This window comes from Dipodomys ordii, unplaced genomic scaffold (assembly GCF_000151885.1).
Source record: "Dipodomys ordii isolate 6190 unplaced genomic scaffold, Dord_2.0 Scaffold83, whole genome shotgun sequence".
NCBI classification, from domain to species: Eukaryota; Metazoa; Chordata; class Mammalia; order Rodentia; family Heteromyidae; genus Dipodomys; species Dipodomys ordii.
In genome coordinates, this window is record NW_012267299.1 from 264,389 (window position 1) to 281,144 (window position 16,756).

A 16,756-nucleotide genomic window follows, 5' to 3' on the forward strand; every position below is an offset into this window, starting at 1 on the left:
TGGCTTACTTCACTTAATATAATTTTTTCCAAGTCTTTCCATTTCCTAACAAATGGGGCAATGCCATTCTTTCTGATTGAGGCATAGAATTCCATGTGTATATATACCACATTTTCTTTTATTTTTTATTGTGAGAATACCACACAGAGGAGTTAAAATTACATGGGCAAGATAATGAGTACATTTCTTATCAAGCAGTGTTGCCGCCTCTTTGTTTCCCCTTCCCATCCCTTCCCATACTCCCCCCCTCTCCCCTACCACATTTTCTTGATCCATTCATCTACTGAGGGGCATCTGATGAACCCCAAGATAAGGACTCAAATGTTTTTTCTTTCTTGCTATGGTTTCTAACATATTTATAAGGCGCTATATGATTTCTTTGTTGCTTTGTATGTCCCTTCCCCACAGTATAAACCCTGTTTTCACTGTATTTGATGTTGATATAATTTGTGGAGGGGAAGGGAAAAAACAAATTGTTTAAATAGGGTTACAAGTGGACTAATTGCAACAATGAGATGTACAAGACGTTATATCCAAAAACGAACTTTACAACTTTGGCTTGGGGTGTGTGTTGGGGGGGAGGGGATGGGAAGGGATGGGAAGGGGAAACAAAGGAGGAGGCAACAATGCTTGATAAGAAATGTGTTCATTATCTTGCTCAAGTAATTCTAACCCCTCTGTACGGTATTTTCACAATTAAAAAAATTTTTTTTAAAGTGAAAGAAAGAAAAAAAAGCCAGCCCAGGCAGGAAAGGCTGAGACTCTTACCTCCAGTAAACTACTCAGAAAACTGGAAGTGGTGCTGTGGCTCAAATGGTAGAGCACTAGCTTGAGCAGAATAGCTGAGGGATAGTGTGCAGGCCCAGAGTTCAAGCCCCATGACCAATCAAAAAAAGCCCCCCCCCCAAACGGAAATGGGACTGTGTGGCTCACAGTGGTGGTAGAGCACTAGCCTTAAGCAAAAGAGCTCAGGGACAATGCCCAAGACCTGAGTTTAAGTCCCAAACCCCACAACTGACCAAAAAAAAGAGAAGGCTGTACGAATTACATATAATAATAAATTTATAAATATTTCACAAAGTAGCTGGGGTCTCTACAGTTTTATTATTTTAGGGCTATTTTGGTAATTTGTAACTGATTTCTACTTTATAATCTCTTTTCTACAACCTGTCCTTCATTTTAGTAAAAAATTATTTTTCTATAATACCACTTTGCCTGAGGTATATGTTTATATGAGAAACCTTTGTCACATTAAAACTCTTCCCATTGCCTACAAATTACAGTTCATATTCCTTAACCTTCTAATAAATTTAAGAGAGATCTGGATTATAATCCTGGGACTACTACCTAATTAGCATATAATTGATTTATTCCTCAACAAATATTTACTTGAGACTTGGTATTTGCCTAGTATTCTAGGGTAGAGTTGTGAACAGGAAGAAGTAGTTACCTGGCTTACATTCTAATACTACTCACTGTGGATAACTTTTTCCCATAACAGAAGCAAGGAGTCAACGTTTTTCTCAGTAACTGTGCAACAAACTCCTTGAAAGAAAAAACTGCTCAATCTGTGTCTCTAGTTCTGTAGTATAACATATAAAGTATTTTTAGTAAATTATTGTGAATTTCAGGAAATAAGCAAGTATCAGTTGTTTCATTGTTTGGATTATTTAAATAATTATAGATATTTTAATTATCAGACAATTATAGAACATGTCACAGGACAATTTAAAAGATGTCATTCAATTTTAAAATAAAAAAATGTAAAAAACTAATGATTAAACCTGTATATATTTGATAATTATTTTCAACTACAGGTTGTCCTTTTCTTTTTCTCCAGGTCTTATCGAATTTGAAGAATGTGACCCTACGAGTGCTGTTGAAGGTAAGTGCTAGTGTTAACATCACACATGGTAACAAAGAGGAGCAGATAGCTATTTGATTAGCATACTGGGGAATTGTAGTTTGGAAGTCTACAGACATTAATTGTTACTTACTAAATTAATAATATATTGCCCAAAGAAATATTAGTATATAAAAATACATACTTTATTGTGCTGGAAATTTAACCAAAATTCTCACTTTGCTAATAAGTGCTCTATGGCTGAGCCATACCCAGACAAAAATAAAATGTGCATTTGTTTTTAAATACATATTGAGGATTATTCTCTTTTTTATGTTTTTGTTTTGCTGGTCTTGGGGTGTGAACTTGGGGCCTGGGGCCTGTCCCTGAGCTTCTTCTTTTTTTTTTTTTTTTTGTCCATCGTGGGGCTTGAACTCTGGGCTTGGGCGATGTCCCTGTACTCCAGCTCAAGGCAAGCGCTCTACTGCTTGAGCCACAGCACCACTTCCAAGGACTGTTCTCTTTTAACATACATCTTTAAATTTTCTAATGTCATAAATATGATTCTTATCATTACATATTAATGAATAGTGGTTACTCTGAAAAGGATAACATTTCAATTATTAATGAGATTATGAATTAGTTTTAGTATTATCATTATTCAAAATGAGTTTTTAAGTAGAATGGGAGGAAGGGTCTACAACCAGCATGGCCTCTTTGTAAGTAGGTGTCTTTTTTATAGCTTAAAACCCAAGATCCCTACTATTTTGTTCATATTTTATGTGTCTTACAAAATGAGATTATTTCACTTTGATAGAAATAACTTGGAATCAGTGTTTCATTTTTTCTTTGTAAAAATGATTTGTTACGGTATATACGTTTATTATTGGGCTAATCAATAGCCTTGATATCTGGGCTTCATAAGATTTACAAATGTGTGGCTTAGGTCACTAGCTTTGCATGATAATTAGTCCATTACTCCATAACACCTGAATTCTTGTTGTGAGTTAAGGACAAAAATAATCCTTAGGCTAAGATTGGAAGGATCATAGTGAGAGGCCAGCTAGGCAGAAACGTTTTCCAGACCCCATCTCAATAAAAAACTGGCACAGTCTCAAGCTTGTCATCCTAGCTACATAGAAAGCCTAACGTAGATGGTTTGTTCTTAGGCATGTGTATAGGCAGGAGGCAAGACCCCATCTCAAAATAAATCAGCAAAAATACCAGGAATGGAGGAGTGGCTCAGCTATGAGAGTGTCTGCCTACTAGCAAGTGTGGGAATCTGAGTTCAAACCACAGTACACACAAAAATTACTCATTTTTTTGGTCAGTCGTGGGGGTCTGAACTCTGGGCCTGGGCTCTGTCTCTGAGCTCTTCAGCTCAAGGTGAGCGCTCTACCACTTGAGCCACAGCACCATTTCTGGTTTTCTCCTGGCTAATTGGAGATAAGAGTCTCACAGACTTTCCTGCCTGGGCTGGCTTTGAACCGTGACCCTCAGATCTCAGTCTCCTGATTAGCTAGGATTACAGGCGTGAGCCACCAGCGCACCGCTTAAATTATTTTTGTTTTTTAAAGAGAAGTTAAAACAGACCCGTCTCTGGGGTATGAGATGTTAACTTAGTTCATCAGAGTTCTCTTACTGCTTGCTTCTTTTTTTCTAATTATTTTAATTTTTTATTGTTTTTGTATAGTTGATATACAGAGAGGTTACAGTTACATGAGTCAGGTACAATCAATAGAATTTTTTTTGAACTATGTTTCCCACCCACCCATAAGTTCATTTTCCACATAGTATCTAGTATCACTGTTGTATTTGTTCATCTTTGTTCCACCTTTTACGTGCCTCTCTTGCCCTCTCAAATACAAGCAAATAAACAAGACAAAAGGAAAAGAAAGCAAAAATACAGCAATGACAACTAAAGAATGAAACGTGTTTCCTTTTCTTGGAGTTCATTTCATAGAATATTATTTTATTTTTATTTTTTTCTTTTTAATTTAAATTAAAAAATTTTTATTGTCAAGCTGATGTATAGAGGGGTTACAGTTACATAAAAGTAAACTGCTTACTTCTTAAAGAATAAACAAACAGCTAATGAGGTTTAAGTGCTAAGTTCTATCAGCAATTAGACCAACCAGTTAGTTCAACAAGTAGTTCAATCACAGACCTTAAAGATAATTTATCATGTAAGATGAGGATGAGTTACTGATGTACTAGGAAAAAGATGATTTTGGAGATAACGTTTATACACAGAGGTTCCACATTATGAACTTTAGTTTTCTACTTCTATTTGTGTCGTGACTTAAAACAGCACATTTGTATTTTGTGACCTTTTATATAGGGAATATGATTTGACCCTCTTACATAACCAGTCTGATATACTGGGCAATACTTTCTTTGAAGTTTTGAGTGATCTCCATATGCTGATTTGCCTGAGGTGACATAGGGGAGACTAAGATGAAGAAAAAAGGCTTTCATTTATTAAGTGACTGTTCTATAATTTTATTTGAGACTATATTATATTAACATAATTAAGAGTTTAAACAGATTATGACTGATTTAAATACTTGAGTCTAGTGATTTATTCTTTTTATTTCACAAGTTTTGCACCAATGGGAACAAATTTGCCCTAAAGTATTCATTGTTCCATATGTTTGTTAAGAACGGTTATGTTTCTGTAACAATATACATTTATCTTAAAGGCATAAAACCAAGGAAAAGAAAGACTTTTGCTTTGCCAGGAATAATAAAAAAGGAAAAAGATGCAGAATCTGTGTAAGTATTTTAAATATTGCCTAAATTATTTTCACTGTTACAAGTGATTAAGAATAAGGTTTGTTTTGAATATAGAAAGAAAAAAGTCTTAAAAATAACTCTGAATTTATGTTTAAACTGTGTAAAAGAATCCAAAGACTTCTCAGTAAATAAATTTACCATTTCCTTTGGTTTTGGTTCAGGGTATTAAACTTTCTTGTTAATAACTTTAAAATCTTAAGACAGCACAGTTGAAAACTGTAGTGATTTGAAACTGACCTTGAAAAGTATTCTTTGCCTGGTGCCAGTGGTTCATACCTGTAATCTTAGCTACTCAGGAGGCTGAGATCAGAGGATCACGGTTTGAAGCCAGCCCAGGCAGGAAAATCCATGAGACTCTTACCTGAAATTAGTCATAAAAAAAGTGGCACTGTGGCTCATGTGCTACACTTGCGCCAAAAGGAGCTCAGGGACAGTACCCAAACCCAGAGTTTGAGCCCCAGAACAGCAAAAAAAAAGTATTCTCATTTTGTAAAATGCTATACGAAAGTTAAACTACAGAGAAAACTGAAATTTTATCAGTATTACTTACCTAAGGTAAAATGTGAAACTTCTAATTAATTACCTCCCCCCATTATTTAGAGAATACTTTATCAGTTTCTGTAATCTGATCAGCTATTTGCTGAAAATCTTTCTAGGGTAAATTGGGGTTCATTATATGGAAGGAGACCTAATAATGTTTTATCATTTGTAGTAGCTCTTGTTTTTATATGGAATCCATTTGTGAGTCTTACTGTCTTTTAAAAATAAGAAACCAATTAGGTGCCAGTAGCTCACACCAGTAATCCTAGCTACTCAGGAGGCTGATATCTGAGGATCACAGTTCAAAGCCATCCTGGGCAGGAAAGTCTGTGAGGCTTATCTACATTGTACTACCAAAAAAAGCTAGAAGTGAAACTGTGGCTCAAGTGGTAGAGTGCTACCCTTAACAAAAGAACTCAGGGACATTGCCCAGTCTCTGAGTTCAAGCCCCAGGACTGGCAAATTAAAAAAACAAAAAAACAAAATACAAACTAGTGTACAAAGAATTTATAGTTAGTACATAAGAACTTGGAACTTACTAACAAAACAAAATTTTCTATTTGACTACTTATTAGAACTCCTGGAGGTATTAAATATGTCTATGATAGCTAGGACCAATTTGAGACAAATCAGATTCTCCCAGTGTATGAGACCTCACATAGTTGTTTTATTTGTTTTAGGCAGTCTGTGTGATTCCTAGTATATAAGTAGGGTTGAGAAACATTGAGTTATGATTAATCCAGACAAATCAGATGTAAAGGAGTTTTTCAGTAATTGCTCAGTCTGTTTAGACAGAAGAAACAACTGATCAAAAGTCTTGAATGATTTGTAATGCTATTGAAAATTATTTTAAAATTTCTTCTTTAACATAATCTGTGGAACTCCCATTGATTTAAAACTTTGATGGGCATTTATATTTTCAGCCTTAAAGAATAATCAGTGCTTTGGATATTTTTACCTTCTACTATTAACCAAGTTCTTCAAGAGTTTTTCTGATTATAAATGTTTGCTGCTTTTTTTCTGCCCAAGTGACATTTAGCTAACAGATTAAGACCAAGTGCAGAACAATTTATATCCATGATTATCATCTTTCTTGCAAATACCTTCTTGGGCATTTATGGAGGAGATATTTTGCTGTTGAGCCTAATTTCTTCTTATAATATTAGAAATAGTGAAACTTAAACAACTGATTCATAAGCAGATATTTATTTTTTTTGTCGGGCGTGGAGCTTGAACTCTGGGCCTGAGCGCTGTCCCTTAGCTCTTCAGCTCAAGGCTAGCACCCTACCACTTGAGCTACAGCGCCACTTCTGGTTTTCTGGTGGTTTATTGGAGGTTAGAGTTTCACGGACTTTCTTGCCTGGGCTGGCTTTGAACCGCGATCCTCAGATCTCAGCCTCCTGAATAGCTAGAACTACAGGCATGAGCCACCGGCGCCCGGCAGTAAGCAGATTTTCTAAAATGAAGTCACATCTGTTTGTGACTGTATTACAAAGAATGTTTATCATAAGTATTTTTATTTTATTTTTTGACTTGTTTTTGAAATAGTTTTCACCATTAAGAATTTCCCAGTCTGGGGCTGTGGTAGAGTGCTTGCCTAACATGCATGAAGCCCTAGGTTCAATCCTTAGTACCACATAAACAGAAAAAGCCAGAAGTGGCACTGTGGCTCAAGTGGTAGAGTGTTAGCCTTTAGCAAAAAAGAAGCTCAGGGACAGTGCTCAGGCCGAGTTTAAGCCCCATGACTGACAAAAAGATATATATATTTTTTTCAATCTGATCATAGTACTATTAGGATACTGGAATTTTTCTTTAATTTTTTTCCAAGTTAGGGTCTTAATTATTCAGGATTTTGATTTCTGGGATTAAAAAATCCTCTTGCCTCCTTCTCCTGATACCTGAGACTATATGTATGTACCGTCAAACCTGTTTTAGTATTGGGCTATTATTTGTTAACTGAGCATACAAGAACAGAAAGCCAACACAGAAACCACATCATTGTCATCACCTTCTTTCAAACTTCTTAGCAGGAACAAGGCTAGAATTCACTAGAAATGCCAGACATTCTTCTCTTGCTTTTTCCTCATAGCATGAAGGCCCAATTTTAAGATGTTGTAATTGAAAGATAGGTCCTGCTCAGATGTTTATCTTCCTTGGTCTTCATATGTAGGTCTTCTGCAGACACTGGGGAGGCAAACAAATGAGATGAGAGCTTTACCACAAAGACTGGGGAGTTGTGTTTCAAAGTGACAATAAACTGCACCCAGAACATTTCAGGTTTAAGGAGTCTTGGGATTTACTTTTTGTTTATTTTTTAAAGAAACATAAAAGAGTCCTAATGTTTCCTTGATTTTTATTCTCGACTAGGAATGGGAATCCTTTATTCTACCAAGGGCTGTTGGTATACTAATAATGCCATTCTTGAGCCTTACAAAATTAACAAGACAAACAGACAGCTGAGGGCAGCTGACTGGAAGCATGTATATCTAGCATGTACCAAATTATCATGAGGACCTTGTATGGCCTATGGGCCAAGGTTCCCTACTCCTGCAGTGTAGACATAATAAATTTATTATTATTGGCCTTTTCTAGAACATTCCCACCAAGTATACATTTTTTTTCCCCCTTACTAGTCTAGGGCTTGAACTCTGAGCATGGGCGCTGTCCCTCAGCTCTTCAGCTCAAGGCTAGCGCTCTACCACTTGAACCATAGCCCCACTTCCAGCTTTTTCTGTTTATGTGTTGTTGAGGAATCACATCCAGGGCCACATGCATGCAAGGCAAGCACTCTACTACTGAGCCACCTTCCCAGCCCCACTTCCAGCTTTTTCTGAGAAGTTTATTGGAGATAAGAGTCTCATGGACTTTCCTGCCTGGGCTAGTTTTGAGTTGCAGTCCTCAGATCTCAGTCTCTTGAGTAGCTGGGATTACAGGTGTGAGCCATTGGTGCCTGGCTTACCTTTTTTTTTTTTTAACATAATAATCTTTACCAATAAGGAAAGTAAGTTCTAAAATTTGTAATTTTAAGTGGCTTTTTATGATACTGGGTTGGAACTCAGTGTTTCATGCTTGCTGCACCACTTGATCCATACCTCTAGCCTTTTTTTCTTTTTAAAGATAAGGTCTTAATCATTGTCCAATATGGCCTGACCACAGTCCTCCTATTTATACATGACAGGGATGAACCAACATGCATAGCTTTTTTTGTTAGGATGGAGCCTCATGAACTGTTTTGCCTGTACTGGACCATAACTTTGATCTTCCAGCTATCTGCCTCCCAAGTAGTTAGGATTACAGTGTGAGCTACCAGTGACTGGTGGTTTTTTGTTGTTGTTGTTACTGTTTTTTTGAAACTGGGCCTTGCTATGTTGTCTAGGCTGGTCTCAAGCTCTTAGGTTCAGGTGATCCTCTGGTGTCATCTTCTAGTATAGCTGGGATTATGGGCTTGTGCCATTAAGACTGACTTTAAAAGGTGATTTTTTTTAAAAAAAAAAAGATTTTTAAGTGGATCTAAGGATTCATGGGGTTTGCATTTGATCTGTTTGTTGATTATTTCACTTGAATTAAAAGCTTCTCTTTGCTTTTCATTTAAAAAAATTGTTCCATCCTATCTTTAACCGAATTTCAGCTTGTAAATTTTTCTGCTTTGTGCTAATCTTGGGTAGATTGACATTACCTGTTTCTAGAAGATTCTGATATATATATTAATTGTCTCAAGTTGAAGTCCAAAATGCATTCTAAATCTGCTTGTTTCAGATTATATACATAGAAATTCTTAAGAAATTCTGAGAAGAATGAGAACCTTACTCTCATGGCCTCAGTAGCTTTAACTTTATGATAATTTTTATGTTTTTATTTTACATTTTAAGCAACAATTTTCACTAGTTTGTGTGCATGCATTAATTTGTTCATCAGTTAAATGATAAAATATTATTTGTCAGCTCTATTGCATTATACTAGAAAGTCATTCCAAGGAGAAGTCTGTTCATCTAGAATATATGGAAAAACTAGTTGTGACTTCTCTATATGCTGTTACAAAAAGTACATCAAATGAAAGGGTGGTATTTAAAAAAATTAATTAAAAATTTTATTTATCAAATATAAAGTTATCAATTGGCTTTAAGTATTTAGATTACTGGCAGCTTTAAATATAGACCTTGTCTATTTTTTATGCTGAAGCTTAAACTAAGGGCTCTTGGCTTTCTTGCTCACAACTGTCATTCTACCACTTGATCCTTGAGCCTTGCTCCCAGTTGGCATTTTATTGATTGAGGATGGGGCCTTACAGACAGTTTTTGTCCACACTGCTTCAAATTGAGAATCTCAGATTTCAGCCTATTAAGAAGCTAGGATTACAGGCATAAGCCACAGTGCTCAGCTAGACCTTGCTTTTTAAAGCCAAGCCTTTTTTTTTTTTTCATAAAGAATTTTAACTTTTTTTTGCCTCTACTTGGATAATAAAAAGATTTGAAAGCCTTATAGTAATGACAACTTTTGATATGATATGAATATTTTCATAGAAGAAAAAATGCTGTTGAAAATAATTTTTAGAGTATTTGTAAGCTATATTTTGTTTCAGCAAGTATTATGGTACTGTCCTTAGAATTGCTTGAAATAATTTGCCTCATATTTTAAAAATATGTAATTAGACAGTGCTAATAGTTGAATGTTTCTAATACTTTGTTTGCTTTAATAGGGAATGTCCTGATGCAGATTCACTTGTAAGTAGATTTAACCTTGATACAATTTAAATTTGCTGTTTTCATTAAAACAGAAAAGCATATTTGAGTTGCTAGCCAATCTTTAAAAGAAAAATACCAAACATATTAAAGTTTATTGTTAAAATTATTTTTAAAAATCAGTTTTGATTTTACATTGCCATATACTTTCCTATTAAGTAGAAAGTATTTCTCACTTCTGTAAAAACTGGACTTTATACTTTCAAAATTGACATCGTGCCATATCAGCATGTTTCCCCTCCCTTCCCTACCCCCCTTCACCTGCTTGGGAAACACGCCAGAGAGAAGATCTGCAGGCTGTATTTTAAAATGTGTTGCCCTTACTGATTCAGTCTCAGCTGTGTAAAATACACCCTCACCTGTTCATGAATTTGGGTTTTCAGTTAAGAGATTATCATGTTAGAAATAATTACAACAATCATGGTCAGTATTTTTCTGTGCCTTTAGTTTAAAGAAAGGTTATTTACTTGATTAAATGTAATTGTTAATGTGTATATAATTAAAGAAGGTACTAAATGGAGCTTCTGGTGGTACAGTGGCAGAGTAGATTTATGAATCTGTAAATTATGTGCTGATAGATACATTTTCAAACTGTTCATTAGACACCATGTTGATAAGTATAGGAGTTTCAATTATTTCTCTTTTGCTTATTGTTCTTATCACACAACTGTTATTTCCTTTGGAATATTTTGATCTTTTAGGGTAAAATGATGTACCAAAATATAGAACTAAAAATGTTTTGTGAAACGTGTTTTATATATCTTAGCTTAAGTAAACTAGAATTTTTCTTCTATATTTCTTTTAAATGTTCAGCATTTTTAAAAGAAAGTTATGATTTACAAAATTATATGAAAATCAAATAGATTTCTGGTAGGATTTGGAGTTAAGGTCATCAGTGTTTTTGGAGTTAAGAAACATTTACTCTTGATCCCTTGATTAACTGATTAATGAAACAGCAAATGTGTTTAGCATTCACTATAGCTCTCATGCATTTTAGTTTGTATCTAATTATTTATAGCCTTTATTTTAAATGGTTGCTACGTTGAATAAAATCCTTCAGTACTTTGTTTCTTTTATATATACTTCCTTAAATGGCTTTGATTGTCTTAGTAGCAGATTGACACTCTTTCTGATGATCAGTGTTATCTACTTTTAAACTTTAGCCAGTACTTATAATGAATTAGGAAATGGCTAGAGAGAACATGAAATTCTAATCTATGCAAGAAGAGATTGGTAAATGTGGCTGTGTAGAAATAGAAAAATCTAATTAGAAAAAAATACAACTTAAAAGAATTTTCGGGAAGTGGCTCTGTGGCTCAAGTGGTAGAGCTATAGTCTTGAACACAGAGAGGCTCAGGGACAGCGCCCAGGCCTTGTGTTCAAGCCCCATGACTGACAAAAAAAAATAAATAAAATAAATAAATTAAAAACCACACCGGGCTGGGAAGGTGGCTCAGTGGTAGAATGCTTGCCTTGCATGCATGAGGCCCTGGGTTCGATTCCTTAGCACCACATAAGCAAAAAGAAAAAAGCCGGAAGTGGCGTTGTGGCTCAAGTGGTAGAGTGCTAGCCTTGAGCTGAAGAGCTGAGGGACAGCGCCCAGGCCCCAAGACCGGACCCCAAAAAAAAAAAAAGAATTTCAGTTATCAGTACACTGGTAGAGCATGTTTTCAGGATATGTTACACAGGGATACTTGTTTTTATTTTTAAAGTAATCATTCAAATTAATATAAAAATTAAGTGCTAATAGGGAAAGGACATAGGAAAAAATTAGATTTTCATAAAAGGAAATGTGATGAACAACCATAATGAGTGTTACTCAACAGTGATATAAATTGAACAGTATGTTCTGCAATCATATTAGGAATTTTTTTTTTTTTTTTGGTCGTGGGGCTTGAACTCTGGGCCTGGGCGCTGTCTGTCCCTCAGCTCTTCAGCTCAAGGCTAGAGCTCTACCACTTGAGCCACAGCTCCACTTCGGTTTTCTGAGAAGTTTATTGGAGATAAGACTCTCATGGACTTTCCTGCCTGGGCTGGGCCTCGCTGCTTTGAACTGAGATTCTCAGATCTCACCCTCCTGAGTAGCTAGGATTTACAGGCATGAGCTATTGTTGCCCGGTATTAGGAATTTTTTTAGTACATTGACACTGTTAACAGAAATAGAAAGTGGTACAGTCTTGTAATGTAGATAATTTGGTAGTGACATTGACACTCAAAATAAATGTGTTTTCTTTTTAAGTACGAAATCTCCTACTTGGAATTATTGTTATGGTTGTGTTTGCAGAACATCCTGTACCTACGGTATATACATGCAAAAATACTTTTGATCAGATATATACATATATAGAAGGGGAAACATCATAATAGCAAAAAGTAGACCACCAAAGCAATTGTCAAAATAAGAACTGGTTAAATGATTAAACATTCACTTGGTGATCAGGTAATAGAAGTTACAAAGAATTAGGTTGATCTGTTTTGGCCCATATGGAAAGAAATTAATTAAAATGAAGTATTGTCTTGGCATATGTGTGATTTTTTTTTCCCCTTTGAAGAATGAGTCACAATTACCTTTGGTTACAGTGATGATCAACAGGGAAAGAAGATGGTCATTTCTGTTGTTCTCTTATATTTATGGCCAATTATTACTTATGATCCATTTATGGCTTTACATTACTAGTTATTTTTTACAAAAACATGATTAGATTCTCTTGGTAAGGAAATTATTGTTGATTGCTGTTCTCCTTTGAAGACTTTAAATTAATTTGAGGAACTATGTCTTTGGAAGGTAAGAAGTATAATTGTTCTTTTTGGCCAATGTCTCCCAATTCCATTGACATTCCAGTGACTTCTTTTTTGGAGGGGTGCTGGAGGTTGACCTTAGGGTCTCATGCTTTCTAGGCAAGTATTCTATCACTTAAGCCATGGACCAAGGTCCTATTAATTGTGTTTCCTGCCTGGCTAGGATAGATAGGTGCATGCCACTGCACTCATATATTGATTGTCATGCAATCTCAGTAACTCTAGCCCAGAGATATTCCTGATCATTGTCTACCAAGTAAGGTGGGACCATGTCCATTGACTCTTGAACTTCCTCATAGTGTAGAAAACACTACTACCCGTCACAATTATCTTTAAAATTGATAGGTGAAATTACCTGTTCTGTTCTTTTTTTTTGTCAGTCATGGGGCTTGAACTCTCGGCTTGGGCGCTTTCCCTGCTCTCTTCAGCTCAAGGCAGGTGCTCTACCACTTGAGCCACAGCACTACTTATTGGAGATAAGAGTCTCACGTAATTTCCTGCCCGCGCTGGCTTTGAACTGTGATCCTCAGATCTCAGCCTCCTGAGTAGCTAGGATTACAGGCGTGAGCCACTGGCGCCTGGCTGCCTGTTCTGTTCTTCATGTTGCTTTTAACTTAATGTTTCACTTTATCAGTGTGGGACTCTACTGTAAAAACCCTAAGTAGATGAGGAAGGATAAATACAAGGTACTGTGTAAGTTTTTGTTAGTATCATATCATATTTCTTTGAATAGTCTTAGCACTGAAAAACTAGTGTGCTTTGAATCACTGCTTTAAAAAAATTAACTTTTTGGGGCTGGAGGCATGGCTAGCAAGCCCAGCAAACAAAAGGCCCCAAGTTAAAACCCCAGTACTACCAAAAATCACAAACTACATTTTCTTTGGAAATAATTTTAGATATATGGAAGATTCCAAAACTAGGAGAGAACAATCTTAGATACCCACCATTCCTTTCTCCTGAAGGAGATGTCTAGTGAAACTATCACAACTGTGATAGCATCCTCATTCTGTTCATTACCACAAAGATCCCTCACGTTGGTTGTCTTTTTTTTTTTTACCAAGTACTTTTCTTTCTCTTCCCCTACCTTAATCTCTGTCAGCCACTAATCTCTTCTGTATTTCTATAATTTTGTTAACCCAGAACATTTTATAAAGGTAATTATATAGTGCTTTTTGAGACTGGCTTTTTCCATACATCACAGTTCTCTTCAGATTTATCTAGTTGTTATTTATATAAAGAGTTTGTTCTTTTCTATTCCTGAGTAGTATTCCAGGAATTAAATATTCCAAAGTTTGTTTAATCATTCACCTATTAAAGCATATTTTAGTAGTTTCTAGTTTGAGGCTGTCAGAAGTGTTTGTGTATATCTTAGATTCCTTAATGCTCTGTTAATTTTCTTCTGAATTCTACTTTAGTGCCAAGACAATCACTCTTAATTTGACACACTTTTGCCTTATTTACATAATAATACTAATGTTTGCTTGATATTTCTTACACTTTTTTTTCCCAACTTACCTGTATGTGAAGTGGTTTTCTGGTATATAATATGTAGTTGCCAATCTCTATCTTAATAAAATTTAAAAATTTACTTTAGAAGTTAATTTTTAAATTAACACTTAAAAATTTAACATTTTTATTTTTGGTATAGTAATAACACGTATTTATCAGGTATTACATTTCAGTGTCTTTTTACAGTAATATTCAGATAAATCCAGATGGATGATAAATCCATCATCTCAAACACGGTGTAACATTTTAAGGAACTGCTGCTGTTTTCCAAAGTGGTTGGAGCATTTTAGGATCACACCTCACATCTCAGGATACTCACTATCATTTGTTATGTGACTTTTTTTTTTTTGTCCGTCGTGGGGCTTGAACTCTGGGCCTGGGCGCTGTCCCTCAGCTCTTCAGCTCAAGGCGAGCGCTCTACCACTTGAGCCACAGCACCACTTCCGGTTTTCTGGTGGTTTATTGGAGATAGGAGTCTCATGGACTTTCCTGCCCGGGCTGGCTTTGAACCACGATCCTCAGATCTCAGCCTTCTGAGTAGCTAGTATTACAGGCGTGAGCCACCAGCGCCCGGCTTGTTAGACATTTTGATAACTTCTTTTAAAAAATATCTAGTCAGCTCATTTGCCTATTAAAAAACTTGATTTCTGCATGGTTTTGCTATTGAGTTTGAATCTCTGTGTTTTTCCTCTTTGCTCTCTCTCTGCTCTTTGTGCTCTCTCTGCTTTTTGCTCTCTCTCTGCTCTTTGTGCTCTCTCTCTCTCTCTCTGCTCTCTGCTCTCTCTCATGTGCCTGTACTGGGGCTTGAACTAGGGGCTTGGGCACTGTCCCTGAGCTCTTTCCACTCAAGGCTAGCTCTCTACTACTTGAGCCATACTTTCACTTCTGACTTTTTGATGTTTAATTGGAGATAAGAGTCTTATGTACTTTCTTGCCTAAGCTGGTTTCCAACCATAATCCTCAGATCTCAGCTTACTGAATAGCTAGGATTAGTCCCTTTTTGTGAATGTATAACTTTTAAAAAAATTATTTTGTATGTGTAACTTAATGAATCTTTTGCATTCCATAGATTACTCTTAATTCTTGATGGTTTTCTTTCTTTTTACTTAATATGTAATTGACATTTACACCATTCATATTGAATGATTCGTCAGAGTTTAAGTCTGACATTTTATTTTTGCTTTTTGTTTGTTTCATCATTTTTCTCATTTCATACTCTTTTACTTACCTTTTTGCAGGTTATAATAAATCCATTGATTTATGCATGAAATCTTTGGTGAATCACTTTGTGGAACTGTTTAGTGGCTGCTTTGGTTGACTCTAGTACCTTTAGCTAACTTTATATTTAGCTGGAATTTATACTTAAATTGTAGATTAATCCAAAAGCAGATTCATAGAAGATAGCTTTTCGGTCTCATAGAAAACAGATTGATTTCATTTAAAATTATTACATCATACTATATAATACATTTTAAGCAAAGTAGTATCAATTACCAAATTCTAGATGGAACTTGCAGAAGACATAATACCCCCTCATCTTATCATGTATGTATGTATCTGTTTATATACTTATATATAAACAAATACATGTCAGATATATACATATATATCTCTTAACACACACACACACATATATATATATGGATATATATCAGTTTTTCCCTATGTGTATTTAGGCCTGTAATAATTTCATAAGTTAAGCACAGTAAAAGATTAACAACAATAAGTAGAATAGCTATAAAAATTACCATAATAAAAGTTACTTAAAATGTGTAGATTTTTTTATTTCTGGAATTTTTAGTTTCATATTTTCAGACCACAATTGACCACAGATAACTGAAACTGTGGAAAGCAAAATCTAGCATACTTGGAGTAGGGATAAAATACCTTGAAAAATCTTAGCATTTCTAATGAAGTCACACTTTTAAAGTTTCTAACTTTTCAAGTATTCCACATAGTAATATCTATATATTAACAAGCAGTATATAATACTGAAAGGAAGTATAGTATTTCTGTTGCTATAACTATGCCATCTGCCATCTCTTTATTCATGAGATATTATTTTTCCATCTTCACTCTAGCTTTTCATCTTTGTAAATTGCTAGATTTGGCAGGAAGGAATAACTTTTTATTTTGAAATAATAACAAAATAATACACAGAATTCTAGGTCCATTTTACTTTTCTACTACATTTGCTTTACTAAACATTTTGTTCTTTTTCTATATGAACATGTATTTATATTATTTATTTTATGATTCATTTTAATATGTTAGTATATTATAATCCTTTACCTCTAAATACTTACATGTGTATTTCCAGGAACTAAGAAAGTGTTCCTCTCCTTTATTCCTTTGATGTCAATGTTCTCTTCTATAGACATCCAGGTTTAGTTTGTTCAGATTTTTCCACTGTTTTTTTTGGGGGGGGGCGGTCTGGTCATGGGGCCTGAACTCTGGGCCTGGGCGCTGTCCCTCAGCTCTTCAGCTCAAGGCTAGCACTCTACCACTTGAGCCACAGCGCCACTTCCGG

The 16,756-nt window shown here is 35.3% G+C and overlaps 1 protein-coding gene across 1 annotated transcript in view; it reads left to right on the forward strand.

Annotated features, from left to right (window-relative positions):
• The window catches only part of Fcho2 (FCH domain only 2), a 133,538-nt gene that overhangs the window by 72,559 nt on the left and 44,223 nt on the right, over nt 1–16,756 (forward strand). Inside the window, exons 9-11 of the mRNA XM_013025285.1 lie at nt 1,841–1,885; nt 4,546–4,618; nt 9,876–9,900. Of these exons, the coding sequence (XP_012880739.1) occupies nt 1,841–1,885; nt 4,546–4,618; nt 9,876–9,900 (143 nt within the window). The remainder of the gene's footprint in view (nt 1–1,840; nt 1,886–4,545; nt 4,619–9,875; nt 9,901–16,756) is intronic.